Source organism: Hirundo rustica, chromosome 2 (genome assembly GCF_015227805.2).
Source record: "Hirundo rustica isolate bHirRus1 chromosome 2, bHirRus1.pri.v3, whole genome shotgun sequence".
Lineage (NCBI taxonomy): Eukaryota > Metazoa > Chordata > Aves > Passeriformes > Hirundinidae > Hirundo > Hirundo rustica.
The window spans coordinates 78,841,458-78,862,654 of record NC_053451.1 but is presented as its reverse complement, the minus strand read 5'-3'; the positions used below and the strand labels follow the sequence as shown (position 1 = coordinate 78,862,654).

At 44.0% G+C, this 21,197-nt stretch overlaps 1 protein-coding gene across 1 annotated transcript in view; it reads right to left on the bottom strand.

Moving 5' to 3' along the window:
- The window catches only part of UBAC2 (UBA domain containing 2), a 91,404-nt gene extending 81,724 nt beyond the window's left edge, over positions 1-9,680 (bottom strand). Inside the window, exons 1-2 of the mRNA XM_040055651.1 lie at positions 9,571-9,680; positions 234-361 (exon numbers count right to left, since the gene is read on the bottom strand). Of these exons, the coding sequence (XP_039911585.1) occupies positions 234-361; positions 9,571-9,601 (159 nt within the window). The 5' untranslated portion in view covers positions 9,602-9,680. The remainder of the gene's footprint in view (positions 1-233; positions 362-9,570) is intronic.
- Between the last annotated feature and the right edge of the window lie 11,517 nt (positions 9,681-21,197).

The window sequence follows — 21,197 nt, the reverse complement described above, 5'->3', positions numbered from 1 at the left end:
AACACAAACCAATTAATTTCCCAGACAATAAGCGAAAAGCTATGTTGATCATTTCAGTCAGTTTTTCTCATGTTTTCCAAAAAGTAGCATGCTGGGGTGACAAAAAAAGGTAAGAACAAGCTGGTCTACAGCAGTAAACAAAGGGAAAGAACCAGAGGACAGACTGCAGGGAAAAAGTGCATGGAAGACCACAGCTTGCAGTCTCTTTTCACACAAAGTGAACAGATTCTTACCTGAAAATCCTCTTTTACAGCTTGTAGGTTATACGCAAAGAACTTCTGATAATGTTGGAAGAGCAGAGTCAATAGAATCGAGATGGCACTTGGGACTAGTAACAAACTCTTTGACAAAGGCGCTTTATCTTAAAGACAAAACAAACAATCAAACCATTTTAGAGAAAAGTCTTTCACATTCAGAAAGTGACATATTTAAACAGGTGACTGGAAGACATAACAAGGTGACACCACCTCGACTTTTTAGCTCAACAACTTTCCAAGTTCTCAAAAATTTGCAAATAGATAGGAAGAACATGCTAATCAAAGGAAATGTTTAGAGATATTAATGACAGTTAAGTATTAATGAGACATTTTGTTTCCAACACTGTCTCATGAAATTGGCTACAATTAAACCTAAGTTCTTTGCATCTACAGAGGCTATGTCCTCCTATACCGCCCTCCTAAGGCTCAATCACATTTCAGGAAATAAAATAATCACTCTTTTTTCTAACAAAATATACATGCACAACTAGTTAAATACTTCTGTTTCCTTTGCATTAGGAATTAAGATTAGCTTTTTCTTAGAGGCTATGAAGCAGGAACCACCTGAATAAATGGCCTTTCTCACCACTGCACTTAGATCCACCATTCAAGGAAACATATCTAAGTCAATTTACATGATATTCATCTTCCTTCCATTCAATCATTACAATTATTCAAAAAGAAATTACTAGACCAGGATGTTTCTGAAGTCAGAACTTCTTTCCCTCTAAGGACATGATTTTCAGAAAGGACACCCAGAAGAAAGCAAGCAAAGAACAGTGAAATCTGCAAAACACATTTCACATTTACTAAAATCTGCCAAGTACAATACCCAGCAGGAGCACAGCGAGCAATTCACCCAAACTTGTTGGTGCAGTTGATGCAATAAAACACAAACTCATGCCCAACAACTCAAGCAAACACAGAGACTCTGAAATATTATTTATTTTATGACTTTTCTCCTTTTCACATATGCAACCTGAATCACATTTACTTCCTTTCTGAACACCTCAGCTATGGCACAGAATCCTTTCATTTTCAGAGAACTATTTTTGCAGGGTACTACAGAATCCATAGCTCTGCTGTCATTCTTGTCAATCTAATAAAAGGAGCAATGAGATTACTCCAAAAGTACTAATGGGGAATAAAGAGCAAGAGCACAGGAGGAACAAAACTGCATGAAACAGCATAATACAATAAACATTTACTACACTTCTAGATTAAAGTGAATACCATGAACAATTTTTTCAATATCTGCTGCACACTAGAACAGTGAATTGCTCAAAAAACCAGATGGCAATAGGCACCAAAGAGAAGATTTTAATTATGGCACAATCCCACTGCCATCAAAAATATGGCTCTTGCTACACAGTTTAGGCATGATCCTCATCCAAGTATTAACTGATGACATCAAGGACGACTCTGACAGGCACTGTTAGCTGTTCGCCAGCTTGAAGTCTGCAGTCTTCTGGTGTCCACCATGTGAAGAAAACATCTCTGTGTGTATCATAATGAAAACTTGTACTTAAAACGATTATTTCAGTCCACACCCATACCTTTTGAGTTCATTATTCAAACATGCAGTTTCAAGTATGGCCTTGAAGAACCATTCTTTTATAGAAATTAGGCAGTGACTTGGATTGCCACAGGTTGATGTTACTATGCTAAATATAAGCTGTACTTTTACAATTACCTGGGCAAAACTCAGGCTGCTTGCCTTTTTTTTTTTTTTTTTTAGTGCAAGAAAACTGTTCACATTTCAGTCTAGTATCTCTCTTTGGGGATTTTTTTGCTCTCCAAAAATAAAGTCTATACTCTTTAGATATCCATTCTTTTTAATTATTTACTCCTCTGATTCAGGTGGCCTTCTCAAATCAATCTGAAGCCATCAGAGTACTGTACAACACTGGGGAGAAAAAAGAAGCTGGAGCTTCCTGAAAGCTACTATGCAGACAATGCATACACATATTCACTTGAAACCTCATGCAATACTCCCTCAGCTACCTTAGTTAAATTGACATTTCGAAATGTGAAAAGGTCAATTTTATAATCAGGATACAGACTTTTGATACTTGGAAGTACAGCCTAATTCAGAAGAATTGTAATAGTCAAAACAGTAAACATTTCTGAACCAAAGTTTGATAAAAATTGTTAGTTTACTATCAAATGTGTTTACATTATTTCATGAATTTTAAGAAATTTTCACAAGAATTAATCAATCCTATAAAATATTTTACATAAGGATCACATTACCACAGACACACATGACAACAAAATCTCTAGATATCCTACAATGACTGTATTTTTCTATACAGGTTTAATATGTAGATTTTACTGCAATTCTTTTCTTGTTAGATCACTTTTACATTACAGGTAATAGACACTTGAAAACCTTTATCTATCAAGCTAATTCCTAATTTGAATGCTTTCAAAAATAATCAACCAACAGAAGCTTATCTGTTTTCTCCAAAAGTGTGAACACACATTTTTATTAAGAGCCTCCTTTTAGCTTTCAGCTTAGACACTTTAAACCCTGATACAGAGGAGAAGTATTAGTAGATGTCATCAAGTGAAAAACCACAGAAGCAACTAAACCATGAATTTGACTGTCACCCACAGGGAACATCACGTGAATGATGGAAACTTTTACTCTCCAGCTTCTCATAATGTCATCATGGTTGAGAAGTTTGTTCTTGTCTGGTGAACTTGAAAAATATAATAACGCATCCTCTGAAATTTTTTTTCTTGTTTCACTGCACAGTGTAGCAGCTTGCTTTAAACCTCAAAAGCATAAAGATCCTTCTCAAGGACCGCTGTGAGGTCATGGGGAAGGAGCAACCTTCCCACTGCTGTGGAATGCCTCTCACCATGTCAGACCAAAAATGACAAAAATGCTAGAGTTTGCTCAGTAGGGCATTCTGACATCCAAGTCAAATTCCTTACTTACAACACAAAGGTAAAATTTAGAAAGCAGAATTCTAATCCAGGAAAGTGCAACCATGTGTGAGATGGAAATAGTTACCACAAACCTACCAGGGCACCAGTCTACTGGCAGCACCAATGCAAATGTGTACAAGAAGGAGAAAACAGTGTTTTCATATCACATAGAGAAAGAAGAATGAAAGTATAAGCACTCATTTTGACCCTGAAAGCTAAAATATATCAAATACTGTCTTCAAAGATCTTGGAATAAATTTGCAATCCCAAAGTGCTCCTTAAGTAGCATTTCTTTCAAACAACAGGCAGTTATAGCACTGATGCTGCAACACATCGCCTGAGTGTCCACCTAAGTACACAGAGAAATTCTGTTAATAACCAGCAGAATATGCCCACACTATGTGAAGAGCAAGGAATTAGCTTCCACTACAGATCTTTGCTTCTTCCTGGTGCAATGGAGAAGTTCCCCCCAAAATTGCCCTCAAAATCTCATGGACAAGTGTCCCAATCTTCATGCTACCAACTGTGCAATGCAAAGCTGATCCTAAACTGTGACACAAATGAAAAAAAAAAAACAAAATCAAATACTTTTAAGCCTCCATATTCCACCCCTGCACTTACTACAAAGCCCACACAACCTCTTCTTCCACAACCTAATACTCTGCTGGTTGCCAGTGCCTATTTTAAAGTACAGACGTGAAGGATTCAAGTGTCCATCTGTCACAAACTGAGGGGGAGGTTTATGGCACAACTTCCCTCAGAAATCACCACTGCACTTACGGCAAGAATGAGAAGCTACAGCAACAGCTACAGTTTTTTAAATGATTTCCTGTCCCTGCCTGTCACTAACAGGTTAAGAGACATTAAGATGGGCATAGCAAAACAGGCAGCCAGACCAAGCTACTGTTGCAGAAGAGCTCTTGCAAGAACAACTTCATCCCCTGGACTGCTATTCCAGGCTCAAGAGCCAAGTGTTGACTTGGGAGAGGATTTCATTGCCAGCTGATGTGAAGTGATAAGCCAGCTGATGAGCAGTGACTGCAGAAGCTCAAATTATCTCAGGGCAATTTCTGTGGGGAAAAGCCCTACTGAGCCTACAGCAGAGCTGCAGACAAAACATGCTGTGTAACAACTCTTTTCTTCCACTATCACCTGCAACTTTCCCAAACCCAGCTGCTATAAGGCAAGCACATCACTTTCAAAGAGAAAATTAACTGCTGGGGGGTACTAAAATAGCATGAAATACCCAGAAACCAGTTTTCAAATGCTTATAATGTAGCAACGTGGAATTTAGATGATGGTTGCTGCTGCCTTTCCCCAACAAGCGTCTCTTCTGGAAAAGCCGCTTGGGTAGGCACTCAGGCAAAGCAGTCAAGTCCACACACCCCACACACCACGGCTTGCTCAGCGAGGAGAGGCAAGAAGGGCCTTTTGTATGATAAGCTCCAGCAAAGGCTTATTATGTCCAGCACACCCAAGGGATCAGGGACAAAAGAACAAGATGAAGGGTGTGCACAAGGTTAAGTACGGGATCAGGAGCCAATGGCCTGAGGGCAAGGGGCAGTACAAGGGCAGGGCAAAGGGCAATGCCCTATAGGGGAAACGGGGCAGGCCACCAGGGATACCACAGCCGATGGCGAAACGGGGAAAGGAGAAACCAGGAGAAATAGGGACATATGTGGAAAGCAAAACTGGGATAGATCAAGGTAGTGTTGCGGGGCACCGTGGGGGAGGTCTTTTCTTTCAGCCTAGGTGGGGAAACTCTATGGTATATTCTTCCAGGGCAAAGCCCCGGGTGTTTCCCTGAGGGGTTCAGAGGTCTCCACACTTACACACAAAATCTGTGAATTAAACCATAAATGATACACATCTGAATGCACAGTACTTTCCAAATGCACTTATGGAATGTGCATTTTGGGTGGTTGCTTTTCCTGCATTAAACCAACACGCAGATATTAATCTATTGTATTCAAAGGCCTGTCCCAGAACCTGCAGCAGGCTTACCAACCAGCAGAGATGTTTGTTTGCAAATGAAAACAATAAAAGTATCACTGCAGGAACAGTTTTTCACCAAATGATTCTAAATTCAATCCAGAAGCTGAGAGGTGAATAATCTTAGTGTTAGGAAAGTTAAGAGAGAAACTTGTGATGGTGCTTTAAATCTTTAAAGGAACAGGTAAGACTGTAATCAAAGCACTTGCCTATACATTTACTGTTTAGAAAACTATGTGTAGCCTAGGTCACAAACTATTAAAAAAAAAAAAAGGGGGGGGGAGATACAAAAAGAAAAATAATAATAAAAAGAAAACCTTTGTTTCTAAAAGCAACACTTGAAATAGAAACTTAATCGGGTTGAAAGTAACAAAAAAATTCACCCCATCCAGCAAACTTTTCTTCCAACCAGAGAGCCATGTTACCATGCTACTTTTAGTGTACACTGTCAGAAATATCAGGCATGGCTACACCACAAGACCATCTGGAGATCCCCACACAAGCTTGAAATGAAATGAGCTACCTCTGCAGAAGCAGAATAGCCACAGTTTTGTGGCTTTCAGTGCTATACTGCTCCCAGGGCCCAAGCTAACCAGGCTGCACTGAGGTATGCTGATGCACAAGTCAATTTGCTTTCCCATACAGTACTGTATTGCATTATACTGTTATGCACAGAAGTCTCATGTATTCAATACATGCTTCATTTTTCCTTCAGTCATACCACAAAGCATTAATTTACATAGCTTTATTATTTTCCTGATGCCTCTGCACAACAGAGTTCAGTCCTGCCAGTTATGCAAGCAGAAAAACAGAGATCCCTTCTTGCCTTGGGGATTTTTAACAAATTGCTAGCACTGCACTACAAGGTTCACAGAGGTAAAAGCCTAAGTCGCACTAGCAAGTTCAAGGGATTCTCCTTGCTCCGACTACAAGAAATAGCTTGTGGTCTGTAGTCAAAGTAGTCAAATATTTTCCAGATGTAACAAGGGTATATGCTTTAAAAGATGGACTCAAATTTTACCTTAATAATGACTAACTCTTAACAGGCTTTCCTGCAAGACTCCCGTGTGGTACATGAACAGCATGAAGAATATTGGGAGGGGACATTACAATGCCTGCAGAAAGGCTTCTTGTTGGTCTAACTGGTTTTAACTGTTGGTAAGGCCTTTGTGTCTTATGATGGAAAGCCTTCCTGTGTATCATACTTTGCTCCTGGGACTCAGCCTCTTGGCAAACTAAGCAGCACTACAGTAAAGCAAACAGCCAGGCCATTCACACGCTCATGCGAGCCTTTGCAGAACTGCTCAAGTGTTTCAGCAGCATTGTTCACAAGACCAAAGCTGACAGCAGACACAAGCAAGCAGCCTGGGTCTGGCACCACAGCCCACCTCTCCAGCATACCTAAAGCCAGGTGCTGTCAGGATATCCCCTGAGAACACTGCAATGCTCTTTGACAAGTCAGCTACACTGGGTTAGTGTTCTGACAAGCCATTTGCATACATCTGTGCTGTGTCCCCTACTAGTACCCAGAGCCACTGGCTCTTTTTTCCAGAGCATACCAGCTCCTCCAATATTCCAGATAACAGAAACAGTTTCCACAGCAAGGCAAATTGTCCTTTTAAAAGGTGGTGTCCTTTGTTTCCTGGCTTCCCTATCTCATAGTTGTATCATGTACCAGCTATGCTTATTTTTACACTTATATCTCCTCATCTCAACATTATAGAAGTTAATCAGTCTGTCAGAGATAGCACAGCAAGCTGCAGGAGCCTTCAGTGTGACCTGCTGGCACAATCATTGTTATTGCTGCTGAACCAGGTGTCCAATTATTTTATTCAGGGTCACTGATGCAGGTCCTGTTATCCACCGACACTGCCTTCTACAGAGGTTCCCAAGCCCCAGGGGCAGAACACACACGTACAGTTCCGTGGTGCAACATCAGGCACCAATTCGTTAACCACCCGAACCACCAGATTCTGTGCATCAGTGACAGAATCCCACACACCTGCTGCTACTGCAGCAACTTCTGCTACACATACAGAAACAAGGCTGAGGGCATAGGGACACCTGAAACTGCCACAGTTGTGCCCTAGTTGAGCATATGTCACTGCACCTAAATCCACGGCTCTACTGGAGTTCCTCAGTGTACCTGTACCAGCCAAGTCTTATTGAAAAAAACCACTTTTTGAAGAATGTATGTTTTATTCGTTTTTGAGAAGGAAGAAAAAAAATGCTGTGTCAGGGAAGCTTTAGGTTAGAAAGGCTCTTTACCTAGAGAGTGACCAGGCACTGGAACAGGCAAGTGAAGTGATCACAGCATCAGCCTGACAGAGTTCAAGAAGCACTTGGACAATGCTCTCAGGCACATAGTGTGATTCTTGGGCCATACTGTGCAGGGCTAGAAGGTGGACTTGATAATCCTTGTGGGTCTTTTCCAGATCAGGATATTCTATGATTCTATGATTTTCTTTCTGCAGAATGACATATTGTCTAGGGTTTTTTCCTACCACAAGTATGTTTTTTATGACAACCATTTCCCAGTCATCCTTCTGATGGACCAAACCTGGAAAAACTTGTAAATACTGACCATGACTTTCCACCCATTCAGTCTCACAAGGATACTTTTCTTCCTACATTCTTCCTCATAGAATTATACACAGACACATGCCATTGAAAAGTCCTTCTACAGTATCTACTGGGGGGCATGGGGAGGGATGAAAAATCAGGAGCTGCAAATCAAGGTAGAGTATTATCAGGTCCATCTGAAAAAATACTCTTCCCTTCTTTGGATTCCTCATACAAAATACAGCTATAACTAATACCCCTCTTTAAATGCCAGAATTATTCCCCCTAGTCAGAGGGTGCTTTCACACTCAAATGGATTTCACAGAATCACAGAATCAATTAAGCTGGAAAAGACCTCTGAGATCATCAAGCCTAATCTGCGACCAAACATGATCTTGTCGAGAAGACCATGGCACTGAGTGCCACATTCCAGTCTTTTCTTAAACACAGGGACAGTGACTCCACCACCTCTTTGGACAGCCCATTCCAATATCTAATTATCCTTTCTGTGAAGAAATTCCTCCCAATGTCCTACCTGAACCTCCGCTGGTATAGCTTGAGGCTAAGTCCTCTCATTTTGTCCTGTCACTGGTTACCTGGGAGAAGAGGCCAACCCCCACTTTGCTTCCTTTCAGGTACTTTTAAAGAGTGGTACGATCACCCCTGAACTGCCTTTTCTCCAGGCAAAACAACCCCAGCTCCCTCACCCACTCCTCATAGGACATGCATTCCAGATGCTTCATCAGCTCCACTGCCCTTCTCTGAACATGCTACAACACCCCAATGTCCTTTCTAAATTGAGGGGCACAGACCCGGACAGAGTACCTGAGCTGTGGCTTCACCAGTGCTGAGTACAGAGTGACAATCAGTGCCCTGCTCCTGCTGGCCTCACTACTGCTGATACAGGCCAGGATGCCACTGGCCTTCTTGGCCACCCGGGCACACTGACTCACATTCAGTGGCTGTCAACCAGCACCAGTTTGTTTTCCTCCAGGCAGTTTTCCAGCCACTCTTCTCCAGATCTGTAGTGCTGCCTGGGTGGTTGCGACCCAAGTGCAGGACCCGACACTTGACCTATTTGAACCTCGTACTGTTGCGTCTCAGCCCTTTGATCAAGCCTGTTCAGATACCTCTGCAGAGCCCGGAGCCTTCCTGCCCTTCAGCAGCCGGACACTCCCACCCATTCCGTACGGAGCACGCAGTTAGTCAGCAAAGCTTTGACTTATCGTTTGTCCTCGCCTGCTCTTAGGACTGTGGTGCCCAAGTGCACACCGCAGCCAGGTCAGCTCCTCACTGTGCTTCCAGACGGTGCAGATTCCGGGTCCTGTAAACAAGCTCAGGGCCAATCCTAGATACCTGTGAAGTCAGTTCAGGTAGCACCTGGACATGAAATTATTTACATGTGCTGTGTTAAAAATAAAGCTAAGCAGAGCTAGGGGCAAGTTAGTCCTTGCGTTTGCCTTATCAATAAACTGGCTTTAAAAAATAAGTTTAGTTTCACATTAAGAAAATAAGGGGTTTTGCTTTTTCTGATAGGTATCTTGGCATGGAGGTCTATATCGATATATGCAAATACATACAAACACACAGAAAGACACAGACACACACGGACATGCAGACACAGACAGGCAGACGCGCACGCACACACACGCAGACATATGCACAGACACACCCGCGGCTCCTCCCGCCGTCACGTAGTTTAAAAGTCCAGCCAAGAAGGGACCAAAGCCAGAGACTCCCCCGGGGCCGGCGGCGGCTGTGCCGCCCGCGCTCCCACCCCTGGCCGCCGCCCTCCCCGGACCGCGGCGGGGCCGGTACTCACAGAACCCGTTGGAGCCGGTGCTGGTGAACATGGCAGCGGCCCGGCCCGGCCCGGCCGGCGGGCGCGGCTGGCGGAGCCCCCGAGGTCGGGCAGCCCCCGAGAAGCCGCGGCGGGCCGGGGCCGGGGCTGGGGAGGGCTAAGGCGGCCGCGATGGGCCAAACGCGGCCGCCAGGCGACCGGGCGGCGCCCCCTGCCGGGCCCGCCGGGCGGGAGGGGGGGCGCGGGCGGCGCTTCGGTGTGCGGATGTTCTCTGTAATTACTCCTGTCTTCACGAGTGGGGAGAACTTCTTTCGGCTGAGAGTGGCAGAGCCCTGGGGCAGGCTGCCTAGGAAGGGCGTGGGGTCTCCCTCTCTGGAGACTTTCAAAACCCACCTGGACACATTCCTGTGTCACCTGCTCCGGGTGACCTTGCCTTGGCAGGGTGGTTGGACTAAACGATCTCCAGAAGCTGCTTCCAGCCCTGACTATTCTGTGATATCGTGATTCAACACGATTTAAATTTTAAATTTAAAGGTGCCTTGAGGAAGCCTCACTCCTCACACTTTGGAAAACTCTGGCCCTCGAGGCTCGACCGTAATTTGGGGAGTCCGGCAGATAAATGTCTCGTTAGGAGCCGTAGGTAAGCTGTCACTACAGCTAAGGGAGACGGAGTGAATACAGACAGCAGTGTCTGGAGAGCTTTTGAGGTGGCCAAATAAAGGTGTCTGCTTTATGATCAAACTAATTGCTCCCCAGGCTCTGCCAAGGGCATTGAACAGATCGCAGTGAGTGCTAATGGCACGTCAGGCTCCAGCTCTCTAACAGCATGGTAGGCACCCAGTATGAGGTGAGCCAAATTCCCGATCTCTCAGGAGATACGGTATCATAAGGCTGAGACTAACATAGCACCAAATTTTACTGACATTTTCAATGAAAATATAGAAATCAGACTTTGCCAAGATAAGTCATGCTAGACATTTTAAAAGGTGACAGTGCTTTGCAGCACAAGGTGTGTGCGCTTTGTGTTTGTGTGGTGAGGGAACTGTGGGCCTCAAAGTCACATTTAGGTTACTGCAGTACAAGACTGAAAACAAATGCCGCTCTGGAACTGCAAAAGGTGACTTGTCAGCTAAGTAACAATTTTTAAGTAGGCAACCAATGGTAAAAAAAATTAGGTAAGTAATATATTTCTTATATTCCATACATTTTGTTATATATCGTAAAAATGCATTTTAATGTTTGCATTCAAATGCAGCTATTAGCAGCACTCAGAAATGCTGAGTTCCTGAATCTTTGTAAGCATAATCTCTTAAAATACTGCCAAGTGGACATAAAGAGACCTTATGCTTTGGTCCACAAAGACTTCAGCTAAGATCAGCATATCAGCATGTATTTTTAAAATGTCCAATTTCCAGCACTAACTTCAGGTTTCTGTTGCTCACTTGTCCTCTCAGTACAAGGCCCGCATGAGACAGGTGGGATTGGGACTCGCAATCGGCTCACAGAGCAGGAGGTAAGTCTAAACCAGCCAGGAGGAAGAGACAAAGAGATAGCGCATTGGAAATCCTGACTTATCCCAAGCTGAGGTTCTTTCCTCCGAAAAGAATCTAAATTGGATTCACAGCATGAAACTTATAGTGTACTTTGTGTCTTTGGCTACAGACAACCAGCTTACTCTCTGCTGTTAAAGCACAGCTGGAAGAAATTATTTGCTACAGAAATTTTCCTTCTTCCTTTCAAATGCAAATAACTCTGGCTGCTGTACGCTGCATATGCAAACTTCGTCTTCCCAGTGCACCGCTGAATGTCTGTAACCACACAAAAGTGACAGGCAGCCCTCATTTCTAAGGAATGGAAGGTGAAGAAGGAGGTGCAAAGCCTGCAAATCTTGTAATAATTCCAGCGTGAAATCTCTTTGGGAAAAGCTTGGGTACCTCCTGAAGCTTTAGGGATCTAATGAGGTACTCCTGATTTAATTAATTACCATTTTGAACTTTTTTGACTAACTTCTACTTAAAGTAATTAAGCCTTTTTGTGGATCTGGCTTTACTATAGGTGAGGATAAAACCTGAAAACTTTTCCAGTATTGCCTGTGTAATAGGCTTAGGAATGTTGTTTCAGTGGTAAAGATAAAGCTTGCTTTTATTTCTTTTCACAGTCTCACAGAACTGAGTGACAGAGCAATCACTATTTAGAATTTTACAGTCCTAAGAGCCAAGACCTAGTGTTTTTCCATTTTATAAGCTGTGTTTTGAAGATTTCCCTAGACTGATGTCCTGCAAGGTAATCATATTAGAGGGATTCTCCTCTGCAACGTCAGGTGCAGGAATTGGATTCAAGTCATAATCACTGAACATACTAAAGACTTAGGCATGTATTCCACTGAATGAGGATGCATTTGGGAAAGGTTTTGCCATTTTGAAAGCAGCTCTGTGAACTTGTTATCATTGACAACTACAGCGAAGCTGAATGAGTAGCAATAGTTGGCAAGCTTCTCCCACAGCAAAACAAAACTCTTGCAGATTTGTCAATTGTGCTGGAATACAGGGAGCTGGATCTCAATTTATTTTTGCCCTCAGATACAAGCAGAGAAGTATTTTTGTCACAACACCATCACTGTCAACTGGTAGCATGTTGTAAGAATTAAGCAAATTATTTGCATTGTTTAAGTATACAGTGTTGACTACTTTGGAGTTAAATGAAATCATCAGTCTTCATGCTTGCCTTGGAACATATCCCAGAATAGGAAGGCTAGCACTTATCTACTAATCTACTCAGAACAAGCTTAGAAGGCTTTTACACTGCTCAAATGTCAGCTTGAATATCTCCCATTTGTTTATTACATCTAGTTAGTGGGGTCAATATGATATGGTCAAAAGAAAGTTATTTGAATTTCCTGCTCAAAAGAAAACCCCAGCAGACTGGAATTTAGATTTCTATTTTCTAACATGGTTAGGTTGCTTTCTTCTCTGAACTTGTGATGTTTCTGAAGCAACTCTTAATTACTAATTAATCTCCAAGAGTCAGATGCTTCTCTGGCATATAGAATGAAGGACAGTAGCAGAGTAAAACAGGGTAGAAATGTAATACCTTGCTTAGGAATTTTCTGACTAAACTCGGTGCAGATTAATGGTGCTGCAGGTTAATTGCAAGTGTTCCCTGTCTCTTTGACGTCTAGGGTTTCCATGGCATTCATAGTAGCTCCTGCAGTTATTACAATTACCTGAAATATTGACATACATAAAGAGAGGTTAATGCTAAATTCAATGATCTTAGTAACTTCTCCCTACAGCTTCTCATCTTTGTGTTCAGTTACAGAAGATGTTAAGGAAAACAGCTGTGCAACACACATAACCTGCAGAGGAAAATTCAGCAGCAGTGCAGCTTGCTGATAGCAGCTTGCATAGGAACAGGAGGAAGGACAGAAGGCAGAGACTCACTGGGCTGAAATCAGGCTGATTTGACCTGTACCTTTCCAAAATTAGTGAATTTATATCACTCTTTCAGAAGTGAACAAAACTCTATACTGCATCAGACCTGCTGTCCTCTTAAACTCTACTGTGATCATTTTATTACGTAGTTTTGGCTTTTTTAAACTGTAGCTAGAAGATAGAGAATGTTTCCTAGCTTAGTTCTTTCCATATAGATCTGGTAGGCTTACAGTTAATAGGGAGAAATTGAGTGGCTGAAGGAGTATTGTGCTTTGCCGGTTATTTTTGCGATTGATTTTGTATCATGCTATTATTAAAAAAAATAATAATTTAGAATGCTGAAACATGTTCCATTAGTTAAGGTTCTTGCAAATCTTAAAATGCCATGTTAAACCTGGACACCATATCAATGTCTGGTAACATGAATGTGGGCAACCATTGCTTCAGTAGCTCAAACACACCACAGTCTTGTTTTTCAGCTGGACCCTATGAATGGCAAGCAATGACAGTGCAGTGGCAGTTTAAGGTACTGGCTTCTCTGGAGCTGAGCTACATACACTTTTACACTGCTGGTCTTAACCAACACTTCCCTTTTAACCATCGGTAATGTGATCCTAAGCACTGGCACCAAATGCACCCAGATTTTGGCACCTCTGGGTTCAAGGTGCAGCACCAAGCGCTTGATCAGCAGCTTGGTGCCTAAGTACTTGTAAAACACTGCCTAAAGGTACTTAAATTCTGTGTCACGTTTATTTTCAATAAATTTATTTCAATAAAGGTTGAGATCCTGTGAAAAACAAGAACATATGGCATGCATATCCAGGAACAAGATCCTAATACAAACATATTGGGAAAGCAAGGTTAAGATAGAATATTAAAAATTCCAATTAAAATCAACAATTAAGAAGCATCAGAATCAATCTGCTTATGTTCATGTTTTATTTCATTTAGATGAGACTTCTTGTGAGAATTAAAAATACACTGGTCCAGCTGCCCTTGTCTGAGCAGCTGTCACTGCATTTTAGATTTGAAGGCCATTAATTTATTGCAAGGTAAATTGTGAAACATAGTAAACATTAGCAAAATGCTAATGTTTAGGCGTAGTGCTCAGAAGACCAAATTAAGGAATCCATTAGGAGGGCAAATAATTATGTACAGCATTGCATAACACAATGTACTTTGCATATCGGTGTTTTCTGATGCATGCAAGAGATCAAGCACTAGTCATCTATTTCAGACTGAATTTATGTCAAAGAGTACCTTTGAGATCTGGAGCATATGCTAAATTACCCAAGATAACTATCTTGTTACAGCAAAAACACTTGAGTCTTTAAGATGCGGAAAATTATTTGCACTGTGCCACACAGGTACGACTGTGCTGAAATTGCCTATTCTGAAAATTAGATGTTAGAAGATATTTAAAAGGTTTTTAAAGGCCTTCCTTCTCCCTGATACCTACCCATATTTCTCTGTTTCTCAGATATCCTCATCCTCTTGCTTCACATCCATATTGTAATGCTGTGTATCTCCACACAGTGCAAAGGTTATTAATCACCTGCGTTTACACTTGGAGGCAAATCTGTGTTTAAGGGAATACCTGATGAGCCACATCATGATGTTATCAGACCTGTAAAATAACACTGTTAAGGGATTAAAAAGCCCAATAAAGTTTCAAGCAGTTCTCATTATCTCATTTATATTTTAATTAAATTTGAACATGAAGGAATAGTCTTTTTTTTCACCTAATTACTGAAATCAGAAGTTTGTGTTCATATAATTTTATTGAAATACAACACTCTCCCAGAAGAACTTGCAAAAAGTTATAGGATGTTCACCCCAGAAATGTACTTGCACAATATTTGCAATAGAGGAAATAAACATTCCCAGGTGTTCTTTTCTCCTCCATCAGTGTTGGTAATGGCAAAGTTAGGTGTCAAAAAGCTTTAGCATGCAAAAGTGTAAAATTTTGCCCAGCTGTGTCCTTTAAATTGCCATCAGAAAACCAAACTGCTTTTCATTATCAGAAAGAGGTAGTACTGTAAAAACAATCAGTGTATTCACAAATAATGTTTAAGTACAGTAGGGCTCTTAAAATCCCCCCAAAATATAGTTTATTACAATTATTCTTGATTCTATGCTGTTCTCTTTCCAGTATGGACCATAATCTATTTGCTGCTACAGACATTGTAATGCTGGGTAGATTTCTAAAATGAAGATTGGATCTAGTCGGAGACTAAAATATAAAACTAATTAAATGCAAAAATTGGCATTCTTACTGTTCCTTTAGCTGCCTTCTCTGCACATAGGAAGTATTATTTGCTTTACTTGCTGAACACAATTTATTACACTTAATAAATTTTTAAAATACCCAGAGCACTTTATAAATTGGGGTACTACAAAAGTCTGTGGTTGGGAGGCTTGTTGTAGTAGAAATCACCAACAGTGGCGAAGAAATCTTTCCTGGCCTGGTGACTCACTCGGCTGCCATTTTGGGCTCTTCCTCACCTCACCCAGGAGCTGGGATGGTGTCACTTCCCGGTCAGCTGGCACCACAGAGAGAGCAGTTTGCCACTGAGTTCCCGGGAGAGTCTTGATTGGAGTGTTAAACCAGAGAAACAAGCACCGACATTTCGTGTCACCACAGTTTTCAAAGTAAACCCCAAAATGCCTGGGTGGTGAAGCTTCCAGGGGATCTTCCCACATGGCCTTCAGCCTGGACAGACCAGCCTGGGCTGCAAGCCTCACTGCTCTTGGGGGGCTTCACTGCAGCAAATGCAGCTGCACTGAGGAAAAATGAGACAAATTGGGAATTCATTGAAAGGGGAGGGATTGGAAGGCCTTATTTGAAGAGCTCTGTAAAACACACAGTTCATCTTTTCTATTTTATGTGTGCTTGAGCTCTTGCCACAGACTCCTCTGGGAACACAGGCAGTGTTGGGTAGCTGGGTAGCTGGAGCCCAGAGATGTCCTCGTGGCTCATATATTGATCTGGCAGTTGTGCTAAAGGTTATATGGGGGCCATTTTGGCCCTTAAGAAATAGTTATGAAATACTAAATCTGCTCACGCTAAAGCTTAAGTTTATTGCTTTGTCTCTACTGTAAACTAAGCAAACTTTTCAAGTGGGAGAAAAATAAACCAGAAAAGTCAATACACTCCTTTATATGTACCAGACATGCATTCACTGCAGCATTTGTTCCTTAAGTATGTATTTGCTCTCTGAGTATTTATATTAACTATATGTTTTCCATGTAAGTCATGTTACACAGGTGACAAGTAAGGGTTAATACACATGAGTACTGGACAGGACACTGCTTTTGATTAATTTTGTATGTGAGTATATATTGTAAATAAAATTTTCCCAGCCAGTCTCCTATGGTTTTGATTCCAGATTTTACGGCAGTTAGTCCTTCCACAACAGCATGGATGAGGTCTCAATGAGAAATGATTTGAAGTTATTGTGCTGTCAAGAACAGGAAAAGCAACTTTTCAGCTGAATTCAGCATCAATGATTTTGCTGGTGACATGTACATTGGGGGCTAAAATGAAGCATTGGCTGTTCCCTCTCATGCCATCCCTCATTCCCTGGGAACACAGCGCGATCCCAGCTGGCTCCAGCCTTTCTGGGTTCCAGCCTGGAACTCTCCTGCAGGCACTGGAGCTGAGCAGTCGCTGCTCCCAAGGCACTCCCTGGGACTGAGGTGGAAAATCCATCAAGGGCTCGGAGAGAGGAGAAAGGAAATCTGGAGACTCTGCATTTGTGCATCAAAAATTTTATTGGAAAATATAAACTATTTGCTAATTTTACTTATTTACTACAGTTTATCTTCATTTATGGAATTCTAAGTCATTCTTCATTCTTCTTCTTCCCCTTATTCTCAATATTCTGCTGCTTCTTTTCTTCTTCTACATATTTTCACATTCTACCTATTATTACTCTACTTCTCCTATGGATTCTAAAATTCTTCTTCTTCTTACTAATCTTCTTCTATAGCTTTTTAAATTCTTATTCCTATTCCACTTCTTCTTCTTCTATGTATTGCTAAATTCTTATTCCTATCACTACTCTTCTATGTATCTTTAAATTATTCCTCGTCCTCTTTGTCTTTGTGATCTTTGTCATCGCCATTAACTTCTTCATCTCCATCTTCTTCACTGTCTTTGTCGTGTCCTTGTCTTCATCATCTTCATTGTCTTCATCTCTGTCTTTGTCGTCATCTTTGTCTTTGTTTTCATCGTTGTCATCTCTCTGCCATCTCCATCTTCTCCTGTTCCCGTTCCCATTGGTTCCCTGATGCCATTGTTCAGGGTCCCGTGGGTGCCGCAGCCCCGCAGGGAGGGTGGCTCTGGAGCAACGGCTGCTGTCGGTGCCATGTCCGTGCTACTCCTTGGGCCATGCCGCCAGGCAGGGACAGCGGAACAGCCCCCGCAGTGCCCGCAGCACCCGCCTGAAGTGGCTGGGACGTTTCCTGGGGGCACACAGCTGCCCATGGAGGGGCTGGGCGGGAGAAGCCGCGTGTCCCGCGGAGGCTCGGCTTTGCAGGGTGGCAGGCCAGGCACGGAGTGGCCCTGGGCTGCACAGCTCCAGTGCCAGCTCCTCAAGCCAGGCCTCATGAGGGACAGGCACCGGGAACCCGTCTGCCACAAAAACTCTTCATTTCTGCTCCCTGTCTTCTTCTGGGGGCAGCTCCAGGACGCTCAGCTCATGCCACTCATCCTCCTCTGGGGCCAAGGGCTTCATGCAGAGGCCCGAGTCGCGCCTGAGTTGCCGGGGATCCTGCACCGGCTCTGGGCCGCTGTTGTCTTCCCAATTGGAGTGCACGCTGGGTCCGTGGCTGTTCCCTCGGGACACATCGCGGCCAAGGGACGCTTCCTCTTGGGAAGGGGCTTGGCCAATGTGTTCCTCCTAGTCGGAAACTTCTTCCCCGCTCTTGACGTCTCCCTTGGACAGCTCCTGCTCCACGTATTTCACCCAGTCTGAGAGATCCTGGAGCAGCTCTTGCTCCAGGTCGTCGTCCCAGTCTGAGAGTTCCTGGGAGGAGTTGTCTTCTCTGTGGGATGTCTCTTCCTCTCTACACTCTTCCCAGTCAGACGCTTCCTGGGACAGCTCTGCCTTGTGCTCACATGCCTGCTGGGACAGCTCTTCCTCCCTGTGGGCTTTCCCAGGCATGGGACATTGCTCCATTCGGGCTGGAGCTGCTCCTGCTGCTCCTGCAGCCTCCTCCAGGGAGTCCTGTTCCTCCAGCAGCTGCAGCTGGGCCAGGCGCTGGTGCAGGGCCTTGCTCAGGATCTGCCCAGAACTGCTCTGGTCTCTGCAGAGCCAGGCAGAGTTGCTGTCCTGGGTGTTGCAGGGGACACTGGGTGGGCTCTGTGTGCCCAGGGGTGGCAGCTCCTCGCTGCACTCAGGAGACTCCGCTGCCTTTTCCTCCTGCTGGGCCTCCAGAGGCTCGGGGTGCTCCTCCTGCCCAGCAACTCCGGCCGGGGCAGCAGCTGCCGGCTCGGCGTCTGGGGCACTGCCGGGGGCGGGAGAGGCACTGGGCAGGGCAGGAGCTGCCTCTGCTGTCACCTCCTGCTCCATCTCAGCTTCGCCCTGGGAAAGCTGGCGGGCCATGTCACCAAAGGTCCCCTCGTCCTGCTCGCTGTGTGACAGTGGCAGGCCTGACCTGACCCCTGCCCGCTGAGGGCCTGGGTGTGTGGCCAGCTGGGCACGGGGCCGGGACACTGGGACTCGGGGGTGGCTTTGGTGGCTTTGTCCTTGTTCTTTGCTTGGTCTGGGCCTGTGGCACAGACAGATCCCGGGAGCTGCTTCCTCCTTGCGGACTGGCTCCCCTGGGACCGGGTTCCCCAGGCCCTGCGGTGCTCCTAGAAACCCTCAGCCAAGCCGGGGCTCTCTGATGTCACAAGGGTCTCTGGCCATCACCATGTCCCGTGTCATAAAGGACCCCAACACGGAGCCCCTGTGTCACCAAGGGCCACCCCGGCACCTCAACAACACGAGGCCAACCTAGAAATGGCCCTGAGCAGGCCCGTCCTTGGGGACTGTTTGGGTTTTGCAGGGCCTGGTTTCTGGTAGTGGGGGCCCCACAGCGGAGGCTGCTGTGAGCTGCTGCTGAAAGCTTCTGCCATGTCTGGCAGAGCCAATCTCTGCTGGCTCGGAAGGTGGACATGGTGCTGGCCAAGGCTGGGCCTATGGGAGTGGTGGGTAGCACCTCTGTTATAATGTATTTAACAAGGAGAAAAAAAAAAAAAAAAAAAAAAAAGTGGGGCACACACAGTATTTTCTTAGGCAGAGAAGAGGAGGAGGTGAGAACATGTGAGGAAAACAACATGGATGCACCATGGTCAGTGGAGAAGGAGGGCCAGGAGGTGCTCTGGGTGCCAGAGCTGAGATTCCTCCATAGGCCATGGTGTTCACCCTGGTGAAGCAGCTGTGCCCATGCAACTTTCCATCTCAGCATCCTAGGCTGCCTCATACAAACCCAAGAAATTTTGCTTGCTGGCAAGTTAACTGCCTTCTTTTGAAGGTCATTGTGTGGACAGACACTATGCCCAGGAAAAACACCAATTTGGGGGTTAAGTATCTGCATTTGATGCAACACTTGAGATGTGTCAGTACATTTTGCTGTAAAACAGGAAAGGAAAAAAAAATCGCAACAAAAAAACCAGCGTGTCTGCCCCCGGTGATTTATGGCCTGATTCACAGTGCCCTGAATTCATCGGCCAGAAGCCTGCTATGTTTTCAGCAGACTTTGGCTCAGATGGGTGTACTTTAAACTTCCAAACCGCAGACATTGCAGCAGCAAGTTTGGGCAGATGGAAAGTGGCCATCACAGCCGGGATGATTCAGGGAGCAGATGGGCTCTGCTGCGCTCCGGCTTTGTTTTGAGAGGGGAGCGGGAGGACACAGAGCTGCCATCCAGTGGGAGGCCACCTTTGCTCTACATGGATGGCAATGGCATGAATGGAGATACTAAGAAGAGAACAAAAAGAGAGAGGAAGGGAGTGGTCCGAGAGGAAGGCTGGGTGGAATGTGCGGAATTAGCACAGGGTGGAGCAAGAGACGGGAGAAAAAAACAGAGGCACACTTGGGGTTATGCAATTTGGCAGGTCTTAACCCCTGTCACAGGCGGAGGAGGAATCCATAAAAAGCTCTGAGGAGGAGAAGTGGTAAGGGGGATTGACAGGAAAGGTAACACCAATAGCATGGTGCCCAGGTGGTCTGGGAAGGGTGGCATGATGACTTAAAAAGAGAGAAAGAAAAGATTAAAAAGAAAACAAGATAAAGGAAAATACTAATTGAAGCATTAGTGAATTATCTTGAAGAATTCTGGTTGCTTTGTATGTGGTATCCACTGAGTGTCTTTCTTTTCTGTGAGTTCATGCAACAAAAGGGTTTCCTGAGCTGCACTAACTAGTGTGTTCTGTATTCTAAGTAACTCCATATTCCACATGAGGTACAAAAGAAGTGCAAAAAATGTCTTTCCTGTGTAAAATGCAAATATATGGGACCTTCTGGGTGTGGGTGTAGGCAACACACAGCAAAACCCTCCAAATAACATGTAGGTAGGTAACTTTTCTTGTAGAGTGCTTGCTGATAAATGTTTCATGTACGTGCACACACAGAACCACAATACACACAATCCATAATCTGTGAGCTAAACTGAGGGGGTGCTGGGAGGATGCTAAAGAGATCAGGATACTACTCCAGAAAAAAACCCCCACAGTTTAAAATGTAATTTTGTCTACTATTGGTACTTCTGTCATAGAAAGCGCTTGATGGAAACCCGGGCTGATCAGTGACTACTATAGTAATGGCACATGCTAAAAAACCCTATCAGCTTCAGCCTATGAGAATGAATCCTTCCTTGATACGAGCAGAAAATGGGAAGAGATCTCATTGTGCTATGACAGAAAAAAATCCAAATATAATTTAAATCTCAATTGCATAGGCTTTGAACTGAAATTTGATGACTCACCGATGTTTGGGTGATTACTACAAGCGCGCTTAAGGAAGTTTCAAAGTTCTTTGCAAGTAAGAGGCTGATACTTTCTAAATCCAGGGAGCATGAAACTTGGCTTCTCCCTCCTCTGAAAGAAGCACAAGGAAGAAAATCAGTAAGTGGATCACATAATTTAAGTGACATTGTGCAACTAGCTATGGCAAGAATGTGGGGTGGGGCCTGAGAAACACTATTGATGTGGAAAATTATAAAAGGTGT